Consider the following 16,128-nt stretch of genomic DNA (forward strand, 5'->3'; position numbering starts at 1 on the left):
TGATGTGTTTGCTTATTGCTATAAGTTGACCTCTGATTACTGCTTTGGCTGCTTCCCAGAGGTTTTGGCAAGTGGTGTTTTCATTGTCATTAGTAAAACCAACCTTTTTATTTTTCCCTTTAAGCCTACTCTTTGCTATTGAGCCAAAATCTTTGGATTTGTCCTTCACTCCTCTTTTTTTTTTTCATATAGCAACTACTCAGATTTTTCTTTTAAGGATTATACTTTTGGTGTTGTGTCAAGAACTCTTTAATTCAAGGTCCCAAATTCTTTCTCCTTTATTTTTTTCTACCATTTATCATCTTAAATTTTGTAGTTAGGGTTATGACTCATTTAGAAGTAATAAGATGTGTAGTGTTAGTTAAGGTCCTATTATGTTCTGTGAAAAACTCAGTTTTATTGAAGTGTGGTTTACATACAAAAAAATCATCTGTTTTGAATGTAGAACTCAATGATTTTTAGTAAATTCACAGAACTCTGCAAACTGTGTTGAAACTTAATTTAACAGCATTTCCTTAAAAGTGTCCCTCCGCTTTGCCACAACTTTCAATCAAACAGTAGACATATCTATAAAGAGAGTTAAGTACACAGGAAGGTACCAGTCCTTAGCATAATCAATCATACAAGATAAAAAGGGCAGCAGTGGCCCAGGGATAGAGCTGAGAGAGCAGGAAGGGAGAGGATAGAAGGATAAATGGAAACAAGAACTACAGAGAGATTGTGGGAAGAGTGTTGAGGATAGTCATCAAGGTCATAAAACAAAGTATGGTTGAATGATACATCAAACTGATCTGTAAATTTTCATGCAAAATACAATTAAAAACTTTTTCAAAAAGCACACTTGAATAATTAAAAATAAAATTGTTTTGACTGGCCATTCCTCTTCACAGCCCCAGTCCTATGAAAAATCTAACTTGCTTTCTGTTTCTTTAGAAATGTCTTTTCTAGACATTTCCTATAAGTAGTCATAAAATATGTGATCTCTTGAATACAGGATCTTTCACCTAGCATGATGTTTCTGAGCTTCATGCATATTAAAACATGTAATGATAGTTTATCCTTTCTTCATTTTTTTTAATCCTTTCTTTATTCCTGAACAATATTTATTCTATGGTTTTACCACATTTTGTTTGATATATGCCAAAAGGCTACCTTTTCTTTCTTGTGTACCAGAGAAGTCCTAAATGAATGGCATAACAAGAGCTTGTAAGGGGGAAAAAAGGAAAGAAAAGGAAATAGAATTATAGTTGAGCAAAGTTTGTTCCAAACACAATGGGAAAAGAGATCCGGCGAATTAACTGTAATTAAAGGAAAATATGCTGGGTGTGGGAAATCAAACTCCTTCCACTGCATCCCATGAGCTGAGCTTGTTTACCACCATCTGTTTGTTATAAGGATGAGGGTGTGGTTGTGGTAGCCAGCTCTACATCTATATTAAGAAGATCGGCCTACTTTTGTCAGGTATGCTAAAGTTTTTAAACCTATTAAATAATTAAGAAGTAGAGCTAAAAGCAATTATAAAATATTTTTAAAATAACATTAATCTTTAACTCCTGGTTTTAAAAAGGGAGGAGAGGAGGCAGAAGGGGCAGACTAGGCAGGGCATTTATTAACAGTGAGCTCTGGTGGCCTAGTGGTCAGAGTTGCTCCTCCCATGTGATTTACAGCCTCTTTTTTTTTTTTTTAATTTTCACAATTTTTTAATTTCGTGTCCTCACCCTGCTCCCCCCGTCTGCCAACTGAGCCGACTCCCTACCATTAACCCAAGAAAGAGTGACTCTCCCTGGCAGACAAGTACAGTGTACAACTAGCCCCCCTGGTTCGGAGGAAATGATGCCTGGCCTGTGCTCTACGTCTTTACCTTAACCTGGTCCTAGCTTCAGCAATCTAAGCCCATCCATGTCTTTGGTCACCTTAAAAGCCACACCCACCAAGACTATATAGCTGTCACTAGATTTTAAGTTTTCTTGAAATAACTTAAATCGGCTAAAAACCTAAAAAAAAAAAAATGCCTCTCCCTTTAATCCTTTTTTCTGTTTTTGAATGAAATAAAAGATCATAAATACATACTTTTCCCCAAGTGTAAGGCTAAACCAGTAGCTTCTGGTGATTGGTCTACCATGTTCAGAGATGTGTTGCTCAAATAGATCAGGCTAGTAACGAAGCCCCAGCAGCCTCTACAAATGAGGCCTTGCCAAACACATGAGGACAAACCAAATGATGACAGACACATAGTGTCCACACCAGTCCTTGGGCCTCTCTCCTCCCAAGTTTCACAAGCAGGGTCCATCCGAGGGGAGCAGTCCATACTTCTGTTGGAGAATGGATGTAGTACTTTCCAGGGCACTGAGGAAGAAAAGGAATAGTGTTACAGGCTGACTTCTCAGAGCTGTGAGTCCATCAGGGTGTGATAATCAGGACTGTCTAAACTCAATGTCCTTTCTAGGCCCTGTTCACCAAACCCTTGGAGGGAAGCCTTTTGAAACCTGAAAAGGTCAGCAGAATGCTACAAACATAGTCTCACTACATCTACTTTTCCACATCTACCCACCTCACTCTGAGAGCTAGGTAAGCATAACAATCTTAACTCTACAAGGTTTTGTTTTCTACCCATGTGCCATAGAAAAGAGACTCACCAGCCTGGACGAATGATGCCAAACCTTCCAGGAACAGATAAGTCAATGACAGTAGAGCCAAGGCGATACTCAGGGCTCTGCCCATCACCAATTGGCCCCCCATCAATGACTAGGGACAACTGAGGCCAGAGGTCTTGGAACTCCTGAGGATTAAAAGGAATGTGAACATGATTCTTGGCACCTGTAATGATCTCATACTACACATTGGATTCATAATACAAAGGCTGACCAGTTTTAAAAGGTAACTTCTCCTAAGCAGGGAACAGAAACTCACTTAGTCAAGAATAAAAACATTACTTTAGCACCCAAAGCCCTTCTTGCAATGAGATTTAGAGCCCTCCGAGGGACAGCTCCAAATAACCTGTCAAGTGTTTGGCTACTAATCAAAAGTTTGGTGGTTCAAATGCACTTAGCAAAACAATTAAAGAAAGAACTGTTGATCTCTTCCAATAAAGATTATAGCCTAGAAAGCCCAATGGGACAGCTCTATTCTGTCACATGGGAGTCACTGAACCAAAAATAGACTCAAAGAGGTCTAACAACAAATGTAACAACAGAGCCTAAAGAAACACTTGTGCCAGGGGAAATCCCACACATTGCTTCACTGGAGCATTGTTAAGTACATGTCAGAATCTAGAGATAGGGGTTATAACCTTGAATGTTACTCTACATCTGTGTAACCCTGAGAAAGTTACTTTAGCTCCATTTGTAAAACAAAAGAAAGCTGGGCAAGATGCTCACTAATGGTCTTTCCAGCTGTAGCACTCTGAGAGGGACCTGATAAGAGGAGAATGAAGAAAACTTGCTCAATCCCATCCAAGGGATGGGATGATGGGCATTCCTGACTAGGCTGTGTCCTGTACTGTTCCTACCTTACATATATTTCAAGGCCAAGGATTGCCAAATCTACAGATGCTAAAGACAAGGAACTTCCTTCAGAATTGACAAGACAAAGGTCTCCCCCTTTAGATGGCACCCTGCATGTGGACTTCTAGCCTCCTCAACAATGAGAGCATAAATTTGTCTGTTAAAGCCCTCCAATTGTGGTATCTTCTTTATAACAGCTCAAGATAACCAAGACAACTTATAATCTTTCTTATGTTTTAACCTTAAAGGAAAAAAAACAAAACACCCAACTTCTGGTGACTCCACATGAGTGAGAGAACTATGCTGCACAGGACTTTTAACAGCTGAGTTTTCAGAAGTTTACTATGCCTTTTCCCCAAGAAGCCTCTGGATGATCGTGAATCTCCACTCCTGTGTTCAGCAGCAGAGCACATTCATCATCTCTAGCACCCAGAGGACATTGTAAAAAGAAAACACAAACTGTCCCCATGGTTTCTGATTTTGTAATACAACCTTCCCCAAATCCTTTACTTTTTGGATCTTTTCCCACAACCCCTAAGCACTGCCAACTGGGTAAACCCTCCACTGTTACAGCAGAAGGACCACTCTCTCTGCTAAGCAATCACAGTGCATTGGTGGCTCTCACCGTGACAGTCAGAGAACTGGCCTGGGAGCTGAGGTTGGCACTGGTGAGTGCAAGAGGTCCCCCAAACACCTGGGCCAAGTCCTGCATGAAGGCATGATCAGGAATCCTGATACCTATGAGCTACAAGGCAAGACAAAAGGGGACCATCAGAAAAGTTGGAAGGGATGGGGAATGGGTTTTGTCTGGCTTTGACTGAAAGCAAAATGGCCAATAGTCTAGGGACACAATAGGAAATCTAACTCACAGAAGTGAAGGGGTTTAAGTCCTTGTTGAGTTCCTCTGTGCGTTCCATCACCAGGGTCACTGGTCCTGGCAAAAGATCTTTGAGGAGCTCCTTGGGAACTCTTACATGGCAGTACCTGGGAAACAGGTGTAACTCCATCAGTAGTTAGCCAAAAGAGCCCTTGTGGTGCAGTGGGTTACATGCTGTTCTGTTATCCAAACCCACCAGCGACCCTGAAGGGCAAAGATGTGGCAATCTGCTCCTTTTAAAGTCTCCAGCCTTGGAAACTCGCTGGAGGGTCACTGAGAGTATGACTAGACTCTAAGGCACTGGGTTTGGGTTGGCTCGCTGGTCTTTCCCCAAACTCCACGCAGAGGCGGAACGGGATTCCTGGGGCCTGAAATGGGACCCAACAGCCTCACAGCTTCATTTTTCGGGTTTTAGGGCTCACTTCAAGCTTGGAAACCACATGCCTCCTGTCTCTATAAATGACACTCCCTATTAAGTGACCTCTATTGTTTCCTTTTTTAAGCATAAAATCTCCTCCCAATGGGAACACACACCAGGAGATAAGGGCCTGTGGTTCATCGCCGAGCCTCAGCATCTAGAGAGCTCAATGGTCAAGGAATCCTGTTCTGGATTCCTCCGGGAGCTTGGACAAGCCCCTCCCGCCTTCTGCGCCTCAGTCTCCCAAGCCTGTCACCGGAAGCCCCTCCCGCGGTGCCGCCCTCAGTGGGGCCGGGTCCAGGCAGCCTCACCTGTAGACGTCGGCCACGCGGCTCAAGCACACGGCCAGTGGCTTAGTCTCGCTACGGCCCTTGAGGCGGTACACATCTCCCAGTGCCGCCGAGCAACTCGCCGAGCAAGCGAGGCCGTACAGCGTGTCAGTGGGGACGGCCACCACGGCGCCGGCGCGCAGCTCGGCCACGGCGGCCCGTAGAGCTTCGGTCCAGCCGGCGCGCTCGGGGCTCGCAGCCCGCACGGCCCCACTCCCTGGGAGTCGCAACAGCCGAGTCCCAGGCGCCACTGCAAAGGTGGCTGGCGGGCGGAGGAGGCGGCCGCTCCGGGCAGAGCCCGCCGGCCCCTCACTCAAACCCAAGCTGCCAGCCACCGCGGCTCTCAGCCCCCTGCACGGACGCGCCGGAGACATACGCCAAGGCCTGCTTCCGGGAGGAAGTGACGCTCCCAGTCAACTTCCGGTCCAGGAGACTCGGCCCCACCTCCGCGCCCAACACCTTAAAGGGACCGCGACCCCCAAGAGGATTGAAGGAGACCGGTGGGGACGGGGCGGGGCACAGCTTTGCGGAGTCCTAAGCGCAGCGCTGGGGAGGGGGGCGGCTGAAAAGGGGGCGGTGGTCGGGCCGCGCAGGCGGAGATGGAATGGGGCCCAGGCTCAGACTGGTCACGGGGGTGAGAGAGGGCCCGTCGGGGCAGCGGGGGAGGGAAGGGGCTCGACCCCGCGCAAGCGCGGGCCCTGACTGTCTCTACCTCTCCCGGGCAGGGAGGCTGCAGGCGTGGACCGCGGGAAGGCGGGGCTGGGGCTCGGCGGGAGGCCACCCCCGCAGCCGCCCCGGGATGAGCGCGCCCAGCAGCTGCTGGACGCGGTGGAGCAGCGGCAGCGGCAGCTCCTGGACACCATTGCCGCCTGTGAGGAGATGCTGCGGCAGCTGGGCCGCCGGCGTCCGGAGCCAGCTGGTGGCGGGGTCAGTGCCCACTGGGCTGGGCCTGGAGGGTGGGGTCCCCCGGCTCTGCGAAGACCTAGCTCTTCCAGGAGGAGTGTTAGCGTGTCTTCACTGCGCTTGCCTTTAACCCTATTTTAACTGGGTGGCTTGAAAAAGTTAAGTGCCCTCTATTCAAATGCAAAGTGAACATACCCTTGCAGGGCCTAGTTTAAGGCCTTTCCTCCCAGCCTCACTTTCTTCCTTTCTGTTCCATCCAGAACGTCTCAGCCAAACCCGCAGCGTCCCCCCAGCCAGCTGTCTCTGGGAGAGGTGGCTTTCCAAAGGATGCTGGTGATGGAGCAGCGGAGCCATGACCATCCCCGGGCCGGACACCCTGACTTCTCTCTCTCCCCGGGGTTGGTGGCTGGATTCTGAACAACTCCCTTTAAGTAAAGGGGCCAGTCTTCACAGGCAGTGGCTGTTAGTTGGTCTTCAAGCCTAGTGTGGCAGCTCAGCTAGCAGCTGGGTTCACTCCCACTTCATCCTGGCTGAATGAAGGTGGTGCTGTGCTTTGAAATGTAGCCAAGGAATGCCCAGTCTGATACCTGAATTTGGGCAGACCTGCAGTGCTCGCCAGCATGATCTGGTCTGCTCTGGGGGAATCGAGGTGGTATTAACTTGTCCATTTCATGCTTTGGGGGCTCCTAGCCCCACAAAACACCCTGATTAAAAGGAAACCTGCAGACTTTCTTGGTGACCGATCTTTTCCTTTCTTTTTCAAGACTGATGGCTGAGAAGGGGGAAATAGTTGAAAACCATCAACCACTGACAGGACTGGGAAGAAATGCCACAATACTACCAGATTTAAATAAGCATTTAATTAGGATTTCATTAGTATTTAATATTGCTTTTTCAATTCCAAAAAGTTAAATTTTCACTTCTTAGCAGATATTTTAAAGTACAATATTAAGTTTATACAAAATGAGCAATTAAGCAAACACCATTATTTCACATTCTTGAAAAATACAAATTCATATTTACTCTTTTTTGGGGTTTGGAGGTTTCTTCCTTTGGAAGTACTGAACCTGTAACGTTTTCATATCGCTCAGTGGAAGTCTGTTGTTCCCATGTTTCACACTTAAATAAATTTGATACACTATTACATAATTCAAATAAAACTATTTGGGATTTAAAAAACTGTCACCTAGACCATTGGCCAATGACTAGTGTATGTCAAAAAAAGAAGGCTCTCAGGGACTCTTGCCTTTCCTGGCTAGAAGATCTGAGCCAGAGATTCAGCAAAAGTCAGTTTCCAGCTACCTTTTCCACAGTGATGAGAAAGAGCTCACCTGGAAAGGGAGCAGCCACCTTGGGCCCCTGAACCCTACCCACCACATTCTCAAAACAGAAAGGCTGTGGATTGATGAGCCAAACAGAACCCTCAGGACGCCTGAGAACCCAGGAGAAGAAAGGGCAAGAGAAGCCTCTGGCTTGGCACCACTACAAGGATACTGCAAAAACACCCCTGGGTTTTGGTGAAAAAGGTTTTACGAAAAAATTTTCCCATAAGAAAGAGTAGAAATCGAGCTGAGAAAGTGACACTACATTATCACCCAATTTTTAGCCCGGCAGGCACACCACCAAAAGGGCAGTGTATTGTTTTAAACCACACTTCCAGTAAAAAAAGCTTGTACTATGTACACATTGACATGAAGATCCAGTTTAATTTGCATGTTTCAGTGCAGAATGAGAAGCCTTCCTTGAATAGAAGATATAGAAATGCCCAGACTGCTCATCAGCTTCCCCAAAGGGCATGAGAAGAAAAACGAGACCCTTCCTTCTTCCCAAGCAAAAAATATGCAGGAGGAAATAGGTTATACTGACCCACCAATCAGAAATATGGATGATTCGGTTGTGCTGTCTCCACCTTACAAATATTAAGGAATGGACAGTTTCCTGTTACAATAGAATTATTTGCATAATATTGGTTCTATGGGAATTTCTCTACTTTGGCTGAAGTGTATTTTAAAATTTCTCTATATTAGCCTGAGAATGGAAGATAAAATGGGAAAAAGTTAAGAGGGATAGGGAAGGAGGTAAGTTGGTAAACCAGATTATAAACACACTTGTTTACTGCATTTAATAATGGTTGGATATCTCTTAAAGAGAAAATAGGCAGTATGGGTGCATCTCATGTTGCCCACCACCACTAACATATTTCTGATTGTAGAGAAATTGTAAACTCTTCAGCAATATTGCTGCATTTGCACAAATCAATGGTTTTGAAATTCTGGAGATCTCTGTAATAATGGACATGATTACAAATAGAAGTCTAGTAGGTACCAGGTTTCTGCATAGGAACAACCTGCTCCTTCCTTTTAGGCGTCACTTGGAAAGGGAAAAGCTGGCAATGTACCAAGAAGTGGTGTAAAGGGCCTCAACAGTCGGTAGAAGAAAACAAAAGCAGTTCTTCAGAGAGCCTGAGGGGGGAGCCCGCGGGGCACAGGGGGAAGGCTTGCATAGATTGAACAATTACTGAGAATGCATAATAGGGTTTCCCTATAGCCTCATAGTGCAGGGCTGATCAAGCGTTAAAAATGGTGGCCAGGTCCGGGCCACATGGGACAACGACTGTCAAGCTACACATATTGCACTAAGGTAAGTGCTTTTCTTTTCACACCTCAATTTAACTTTTTATTCTGAGCAAAAAATAAAACTTTGTGGAAAGTATATATATATACGTATATATACACAAAAGAAACTGCAGCAATTGGGTTAAAGATAAAATAACCTAAAGTGCTTTTTAAATTTTATTATTTCTTTAATATACCAACATGAGGTTCTGCAAACTTGTCCCTCTGGACACATTCAGCATTATACAAAGCCTCGCAGGAAAACCCACCCCACTCCATCATATCCCCGTAAGTCCACTGCCCTGGCTCTGAAAACAAAAACTCTCCAATCTACTGACTCCCCAGTTGTGGTGAAGAGAAGTCCCTTGCCTTATAATCAGAGAGGTCTTCACACTGTAACGGCTCTTCCTGGGTTTTTGTACCATGATCTCCTTTTAAAGGGGGGTGGAATTGTATAAATGACCTAAACTCTTGTTATCAGACTAGAGCTGCTGCCATGAGATTGGCTGTGAGGAAGTCAGACCCCTCCAGTAAAAGCCAGGCTACTTTCCCGTAATAATCAATTCAGTGACTGGAAGGTATGACTTACTAAGGCAGGTTGGGGTGCCAGCCAAAGTTTCCTTATCACTTCTAAACCCATGGACTCCTCTCCTGACCCTCTAGAGAGATGCTGGTGGGAGCTGATAATGTAAAATCTAGAAGGTGAAAAGTGATTATGGTTATCATGGAAAGAAACTTCCAGGCTACAAATCTTTGGATGCTCCCTATAATTTAGGTTCATTCTGGGATTCTGGAAGCCACATTCTCAAGAAAGTTCTTTCTCGATCCAGCTTAGTCAGGGGCTGTTTCCTACTTCAAAGTCCTTGGCACCAGAAGCCAGGCATGCAAAAAATGAGGGAGGAGAGAAAGACTGCTTAAAGAGGATGGCATGAAAGACGGCCCACAGGAGGGTGGGCTGGGGGGCTGGGGGGGGGGTTGGAACCTTCCCTAACAACCACTGTCAGTTTTAAACACATTCCTGATTTTTCAAAATCTGATTTGATATGATAGGATCTCTTCTAATCTAGAATCATCCTCAATAGGCAGACACTTCAGCTAGAAAAACACTGTTTCAAAATGCTTCTTCATCACCCCCAAAATCTGGAGAGTAAAAAAGCCGTTGACCTGAGTGAGTCCGACATGAGTACAGCCCTGATTAACAAGGAAGAATCAAGATTTTAAACATGGGCAGCTTTAAATGGCCTTGTCTGGGGTCCTACTACCCACTTTAACTCCCAGGGAACCAGAAACCTGGTGACCACAGGACTGTTACATGGGGAAGTCACTAATGCCCTCAAGTTGGCCCTCTTGTCCAAATCCATCCTTAAATATCCTGACTAATGGCAGGGGTCTCTGGCTCTAAGGTAAGATCGGATCTGCTCTGGACACTGCCTTGGCAGTCCCTGAGTAATGGCTCAGAGGATAGGAGAGGGACGATTCACATTAGGGCGTGGAAAAAGAAGGCAAAGTGATGGGTGCTTTCTGCCTGGCATCACTCATTCTGGAAAGCAGTCCCTGTCTGTGGAAACCCTGGCTCCTGCTCAAGGCAGAGAAGGGCTCTAGAGAAGCAGAAGCCCATTCCTTCCCACAGGCCATGCTTACCCTCTGAGCTTGGTGAGCATAGGGGTTCCTTGTTCAAACCCTCAATACTAAGTGAATATAGCCACTTAAGGGAACCTTGCCTTTCTAGTGTGGAGTGTAACTTCTGTTTTCTTTTAAGAGGCAATGACTTAGAGCCAAATACAGACAGATGGATATAATTCTATGCATGAATTAAAAAAAGGAAAAAGGGTTTTTCCCTATAACACAACTTAATGAAACATTCCAAATGAGCTAACTTATTGCAACATTTCAGGCTTTTTGGTGGAAGGGACATTTTTTTTTTTTTTTTGCTTTACCCTGAGTAGAAGATCATCACTTTGTGGATTGTTGTAGTTTTTTTTTTTTTTTTAAACTTTGTTTTTTGTTTAGAAATTGTATGATTAAGCTGAGCAAGTCACATCCTTATTTGCACTGTACTAATCTGTATGCAAAATTCAGGCAGTTAAAAAGGGTAGAGATGGAAGGGGGCAATCAAACACTGGCTAGAACTTGAGACCAGATATTTAGTCTGCGAAGCATATGCCACTTTTAATAAACTCCCTTAAACCTGTACCTTCTCTTCATCAGCAAAATGTAGTCCTCCTGCTCCGAGGAAGCAATGCTACAGGTCAAGGAAAGACATACCATTGAACAGTTCTGGCCATGAGCCCCGTGGCTACTCAAATTCACTGTGCTCAGCAAACACTAGACATTGAGACAGAGAAAGAACCAAGGAGGCAAAGACTGTGACCTTGTTGCTAAAGTCTGCTCTGTACACATGTCATGGGCATCGAGAAGTCACCAACCTGCCTAGGGCTCCTGCAAAACCAGGTTATCTCCATGGATGATAGGCCAGCTTTTCAATTGCTCACTGTGTCAAAGCTGTCTGCAGGATGACCCCTGCACTATCTATCCTCAAGTACAAGGACAAGCAAAAACAGCAAAGCCATCACACCCAACTTCTGTCCATCTCACAACTGACCTGCCTCTGCCACTCCCTCTCTGACAGAATGAAGGTCTGTCCTGAGCAAGCATTAGTCTCCAATTCCAAAGACACACAGGGAGGAGCTACAACCAGCACAATGATCTCTGCTGCCCACACCACAAAGACCCCAGTGCAAGTGATGGGCAAGATCAGACTGATGGAAACCACACCCTTTCATTTAGAATTTTTATGCATACGAGTAACCTTAATTTCCATGTTCACATGACAATAAGCAAAAGTGACATACAGTGCAGCCAAACAGTTCATTTATAACTTAGCGCTTTTTTGTTTTTGTTTTTCCCCCAAAGATTAGTTCTTTAAGACAGATCCTTTTGGGTTGTGAATAAAGAAAACACGTCTGAAAGGTGATATTTTCAAACAGTAGATTTCTTCATTCTTCAAATTTCTGACCTCAAGATGGCCGGCAATGCATCTATACCTTCAGCTCGCCCTCTTTTCCTGGGGGTGAGCACATACAGACCCTTCACTTGGAGAAGGTGCTGGTCAGGCCCAACTCCTCCTCCCCCTGCAGTAGTGCTTCAATGGGAATCAGATTGGATGGGGTATCCAGGCTCTGGAGGGACAGAAACTCTGACATATCCATGGCACTTAACGTTTCTGTTTGAGAGTCTGAAGGAGTATCTACTTGTCTGTTTTGCTCATGGGAAGAGGGTAGAGTGGAGGATGATGACAGGGGGGCATGAGGTGAGGAAAAAGTCTGTGGTGGCAGCTGTAGGCTGGGCCCATCAGGAGGCTGGGGGCTGGGCTCTGGAAGGGGTGGGGAAGCACAGCCCTTTCTCCTGCTAGAAGTCCGCTCCTTTGCAGAGTCCCGGCATGCACACTGACACTGACAGGCCTCCTCTTGTTTGATGATGATCACAGGAACACTGAGACCAATCTGTTGTACAGAGCTCCCTGCGAAAGAGGCGAGAGAGACTGCTCTTCAAGTGGCCACAAGGGAGGTGCATGAGGGACAGGGTATAGAGACCAGGTGAGGTGGAGTGGTAAAGAGGTAGCAACAGTGGGTGCTATGTTCCAGGCTTTGTTCTGCTGTAAATCAGACCTTATTATCTCTTACGTAAAAAGTCTCTGACATTCCCGCAACTCCAAGACAAAACTCTTTTCTTAGAAAAGACATGTGAGCATCTGGGACACACCCACAGTTCTACCTGGTTCTTTCCACACTAGTCTCCCACTGCACAGCTCTTTTCAGTACTGGCTAATATCTAACTCATTTTTGTAGCCCCAGTGGCTACAAAACTCCCCCAAACCCAATGCTGAATTGATTCCCACATGCTCAGAGCAGAACTGCTCCACAGGTTTTCTTGGCTGGAATCTTTATAGAAGCTGACTGCTAGGCCCTTCTTCCTTGAGCGGCACTGCCAAGTGGGTTTGAACTGCAATTTTAGGTTAATAGCTAAGCACAAACTCTGCTACCCAGGACTGTAACTAGTTGCGGTCAAGTCAATTCCGACTCATGGTAATCAATATGCTGCAGAGCAGAACTGTGTTCTGTAAGAGTTTCAAGGCTGTGATCTTAGAGAAGCACAGCGCCAGCCCTTTCTTCTGAGGTGGCTCTAGATGGGTGCAGACAGCTTAACTTTCCATTAGTAGCTGTGCTTTACACTGTCTGTGTTATCTAAGGAATGAATGCCTGACACACAAGAGGTGGCATCAAACCCTTGTTCTTCCTGGGTGAGAGCATTCTCTCGTTTGTATGCGTGTTGTATGTGGAGTTAGCCATTATGTTTCACCAGAGCTAGAGTCGAAGGGAGATCAGAGGTCTGAGCACCTGAGTTTGACTCTTCTACAGTTCTCTCTGTGACCCTGAGAGTCATTTATTATTTCTAGGCCTCAGCTTCTGAACCTGTAAAGTAAAGGGCTTGAAAGAAGATACCTCTCTGCTCTATATCAGTTTCTGACTAGGTGCTATTTCTTCATCACTGCAAGTATACCGGTGGCAGACAAGGATAAGTGTTGGGCTGCTAACTGAAAGGTCAGTAGTTTGAACCCACCAATAACTCCACGAGGCATAGGTGAGACAGTCGCCTGAGTCTGAATGAACTCTGCAGGCAGTGAGATAATTAGAAAAGAAATCACTGAATTAACAACTACCCTCTTTAGCATTATTATGTTTTCTGGTTACATCTAAAAGCTTTATCTGGAAGAAAAAGAACCACTAGTTCAGGAATGTTAAACGGGATATTTATATCAGATATCGTTTGACTTCCAATAGCTGTGACACTATAAAATTCCAATAAGCAAACAATAAACAACATAATGTAAAAAAGTTAACTGATGCTGCTCGAAGATTTTAAAGTTTTTAAGACTAAGGAGGAGTAATAATTAATTAATCTCTCAAGGGACCAGAGAGTATGTTTTCTTTTAAAGCTAATACAAAGTTGCTTACCTGTGCTACTGGCTACTGGTACTGCAGTGGTAAAAAACACCTTCTCAACTTTAGGTGCTTGCTGCTAAGGGAAAAAAATTACATTTATGATCACTCAAATTTAGCAGATTTTCAACGACCTAAAGCCTCCCCAGCTGTTAATGGTCACCCAATATGACACAAAATCCTCAGTGCCCAGGGATTTTTGTACTGAATGATGTTTTGTTTGTACTCTGACATGAGGTCACTGTACTGTTTGACATTCAGTGCTGACAATGCAGTCAGCTACCCTACAACTTGGCTGCTTCCCTAGTTGCCTATCTCAGTAAGTTCTGTGTGCCCAGAGGTCCTTACAAAGTTGCTTTTCTCAAGCTGATGTCTTCTCAAAGCAAGTTCAGGGCTGCTTATCCCTCTTCAGGTTCTCTAGTCCTCACCCAGCCAATACTTCTATGGAGGCTGGAAAGTTCTTCTTATGAACAAAGGTGCATGCTAAGACAAGCAAGAGCTTCCTCTCAAAACCAGAGCAGCCAGTGTCTTGCTCCTCATTGCAGAAGACCACAGACAGTAGGCTTTAAGTTACACAGGAAAAATGTTAAAATAAAAGATGGGCTCTGAAGTCTGCCATACCTGGACTCAAGTTCAAATTCTGTCATTCATCAGTTATTAACGTCAGGCAAGTTATATAAACTTCTTAGAGCTTTAAGTTTTCCCATCTGTAAAAATTGGGGTGAAAACCAAAGAACTTCCCAAAAGACAACTGCAAGAATTAAATGAGATGATGCCCACAGAGCACTGGGCGCATAGCAAGTGTTTAATAAACATTTGCTGCTTGTTACTAAGTTGTTGTTATGTGCCATCGAGTCGCTTGGGACTCATAGTGACCCTATGTATAACAGCCCTAAACTCTGCTCTGTCCTGTCCCAATCTCATTGTCTCTGACACTCCCACCCCGATTATCCCAGTCACTGAATCAATCCACCTCATAGAGGGCCTTCCCCTCCTGCGCTGTCCCTCCACCCTCCGAAGCATGATGTCCTTCTCCAAGGACCAGTCTCTCCTCACAACATGTCCAAAGTATGTTAGACGGAGCCTCAGAATCCTTGACTCCAAGGAGCCACCTGGTTTAACCCTTTCCAGGATGAATCTGTTTGTTTTCCTAGCAGTCCATGGTATTCTCAATACTCTTCTCCAGCACCGCAGCTCAAAGGCATCAATTCTTCTATCCTAAATTATGCCTACAAAATCATTTCCTATTAAACTAGCTAAAGGGTTTCTGCTTCCTTTAACTTTTATCTTAAATGTATTTTGTCTTTTATCTCTGTAAGGGAAAAAAGTGCTGTAAGATAGCTCTGGGAGGGAAATGAAAGCTTTTGTCTAAATTATAGGAGATGACACTAAAAAAATGATGAAAATAATGGTAGACAAAGAAAAGTACATTTAAATACAATTAATTACACAGAGGAGAAATACATTTGTTCCACGCAGATCCCCAGGGTAGAGACAGACAAGACTGACGAAGATGACAGGGAGGCAGACTGGGTCACAACACTAGAAAGGCCCTTCCAATGACTATGGCTACCTGAAATTGTATCCAGAGCTGATATCCCACTTTAGGAACTCAAGGTCTCTCCTTATTTTACTCCAAACTACTTTTCTAGTTTGTTTGATACTGTCATACATCTACCCACATATTTCATATAGAACATCCCTTTTTCCTACCCTTAACTTAATCCCTACTCATACCTCTGGGACTTCTGGTGGCCCAGTGGTAAGAAACTGCGCTGCAATCCCAAAGCCACTCAATTCAAATGCACCAGCTGATCCATGGGAGAAGGATGGGCAATCACCTCCCTCGCTTCTGAAAACCCACTGAAGGGTTAGCTATCGGTCAGTTTCAACTTTTTGTCAAATAACTCAATGGCAAAACAGCAACTCCTCACACTTCCGGCAACACAAAGTCAAGGGCACAGGCTTCAAACTCCAGCTTTGCTACTAATGAGCTATGTGATCTTGGGCTAGTCATTTTACCCTCTTAACCCCACAGACAAAATGGCACCTACATGCTACAACTGTTATGAATTAAGTGATAATACATTAAAATGTGCTAAGTTAGCAAGGTGTGTGACACATAGTAAGGGCTCAATAAACAATAGCTAGTGTTAGTTTTTCATTATCCTTATATTTAACTTCTTTTCAGACATTTTAGTCTCTCTACTTCAAATGTCTTTATGAGGAAGAGATCATTGTTTTTCACCTTTCTATATCCCTTAGAGTCTCCAGTGTGTTGTCTGGCAAACCCAAGGCTCTCAAATTTATTTAGCTGAAGAACTTTAAACCCTTTCTTAGAAACATTTTCTTAGAAAATGGTTCTCCAGTACATGCTGTGAACAGAGATTATAGCCACTCCAGTCCGGTTCCATCTGACTGAACCACATTCTTCACTCCATCAACCTGACTCTGACTTGGAGAGAATCAGCTTCTCTGTAGCA

At 44.7% G+C, this 16,128-nt stretch overlaps 3 protein-coding genes across 4 annotated transcripts in view; 1 reads left to right on the forward strand and 2 right to left on the reverse strand.

Annotated features, from left to right (window-relative positions):
- Positions 1–2,273: 2,273 nt before the first annotated feature.
- On the reverse strand, positions 2,274–5,501 carry YRDC (yrdC N(6)-threonylcarbamoyltransferase domain containing). Its single transcript, XM_006886591.1, has 5 exons — positions 5,110–5,501; positions 4,373–4,487; positions 4,129–4,248; positions 2,637–2,779; positions 2,274–2,346 (listed from the first exon to the last, which is right to left on the reverse strand). The coding sequence occupies exons 1-5, from the start codon at positions 5,499–5,501 to the stop codon at positions 2,274–2,276; spliced, it is 843 nt and encodes a 280-aa protein (XP_006886653.1).
- On the forward strand, positions 5,119–6,762 carry LOC102863628 (chromosome unknown open reading frame, human C1orf122). Of its 2 annotated transcripts, none has more exons than XM_006886468.1 (3): positions 5,119–5,761; positions 5,853–6,054; positions 6,291–6,762. In XM_006886468.1, the coding sequence occupies exons 1-3, from the start codon at positions 5,727–5,729 to the stop codon at positions 6,384–6,386; spliced, it is 333 nt and encodes a 110-aa protein (XP_006886530.1). In that variant the 5' UTR covers positions 5,119–5,726; the 3' UTR covers positions 6,387–6,762. The 2 variants fall into 2 exon arrangements, with proteins under 2 accessions (XP_006886530.1, XP_006886531.1); XM_006886469.1 differs by having other exon boundaries at positions 5,125–5,627.
- Positions 6,763–11,734: 4,972 nt separating this feature from the next.
- MTF1 (metal-regulatory transcription factor 1) overlaps positions 11,735–16,128 on the reverse strand; it is a 50,294-nt gene continuing 45,900 nt past the window's right edge. Inside the window, exons 9-10 of the mRNA XM_006886470.1 lie at positions 13,661–13,724; positions 11,735–12,165 (exon numbers count right to left, since the gene is read on the reverse strand). Coding sequence (XP_006886532.1) covers positions 11,735–12,165; positions 13,661–13,724 — 495 coding nt within the window. The remainder of the gene's footprint in view (positions 12,166–13,660; positions 13,725–16,128) is intronic.

The sequence above is a fragment of the Elephantulus edwardii genome, unplaced genomic scaffold, assembly GCF_000299155.1.
Source record: "Elephantulus edwardii isolate Elephantulus edwardi_28Jun2011 unplaced genomic scaffold, EleEdw1.0 scaffold00049, whole genome shotgun sequence".
NCBI lineage: Eukaryota > Metazoa > Chordata > Mammalia > Macroscelidea > Macroscelididae > Elephantulus > Elephantulus edwardii.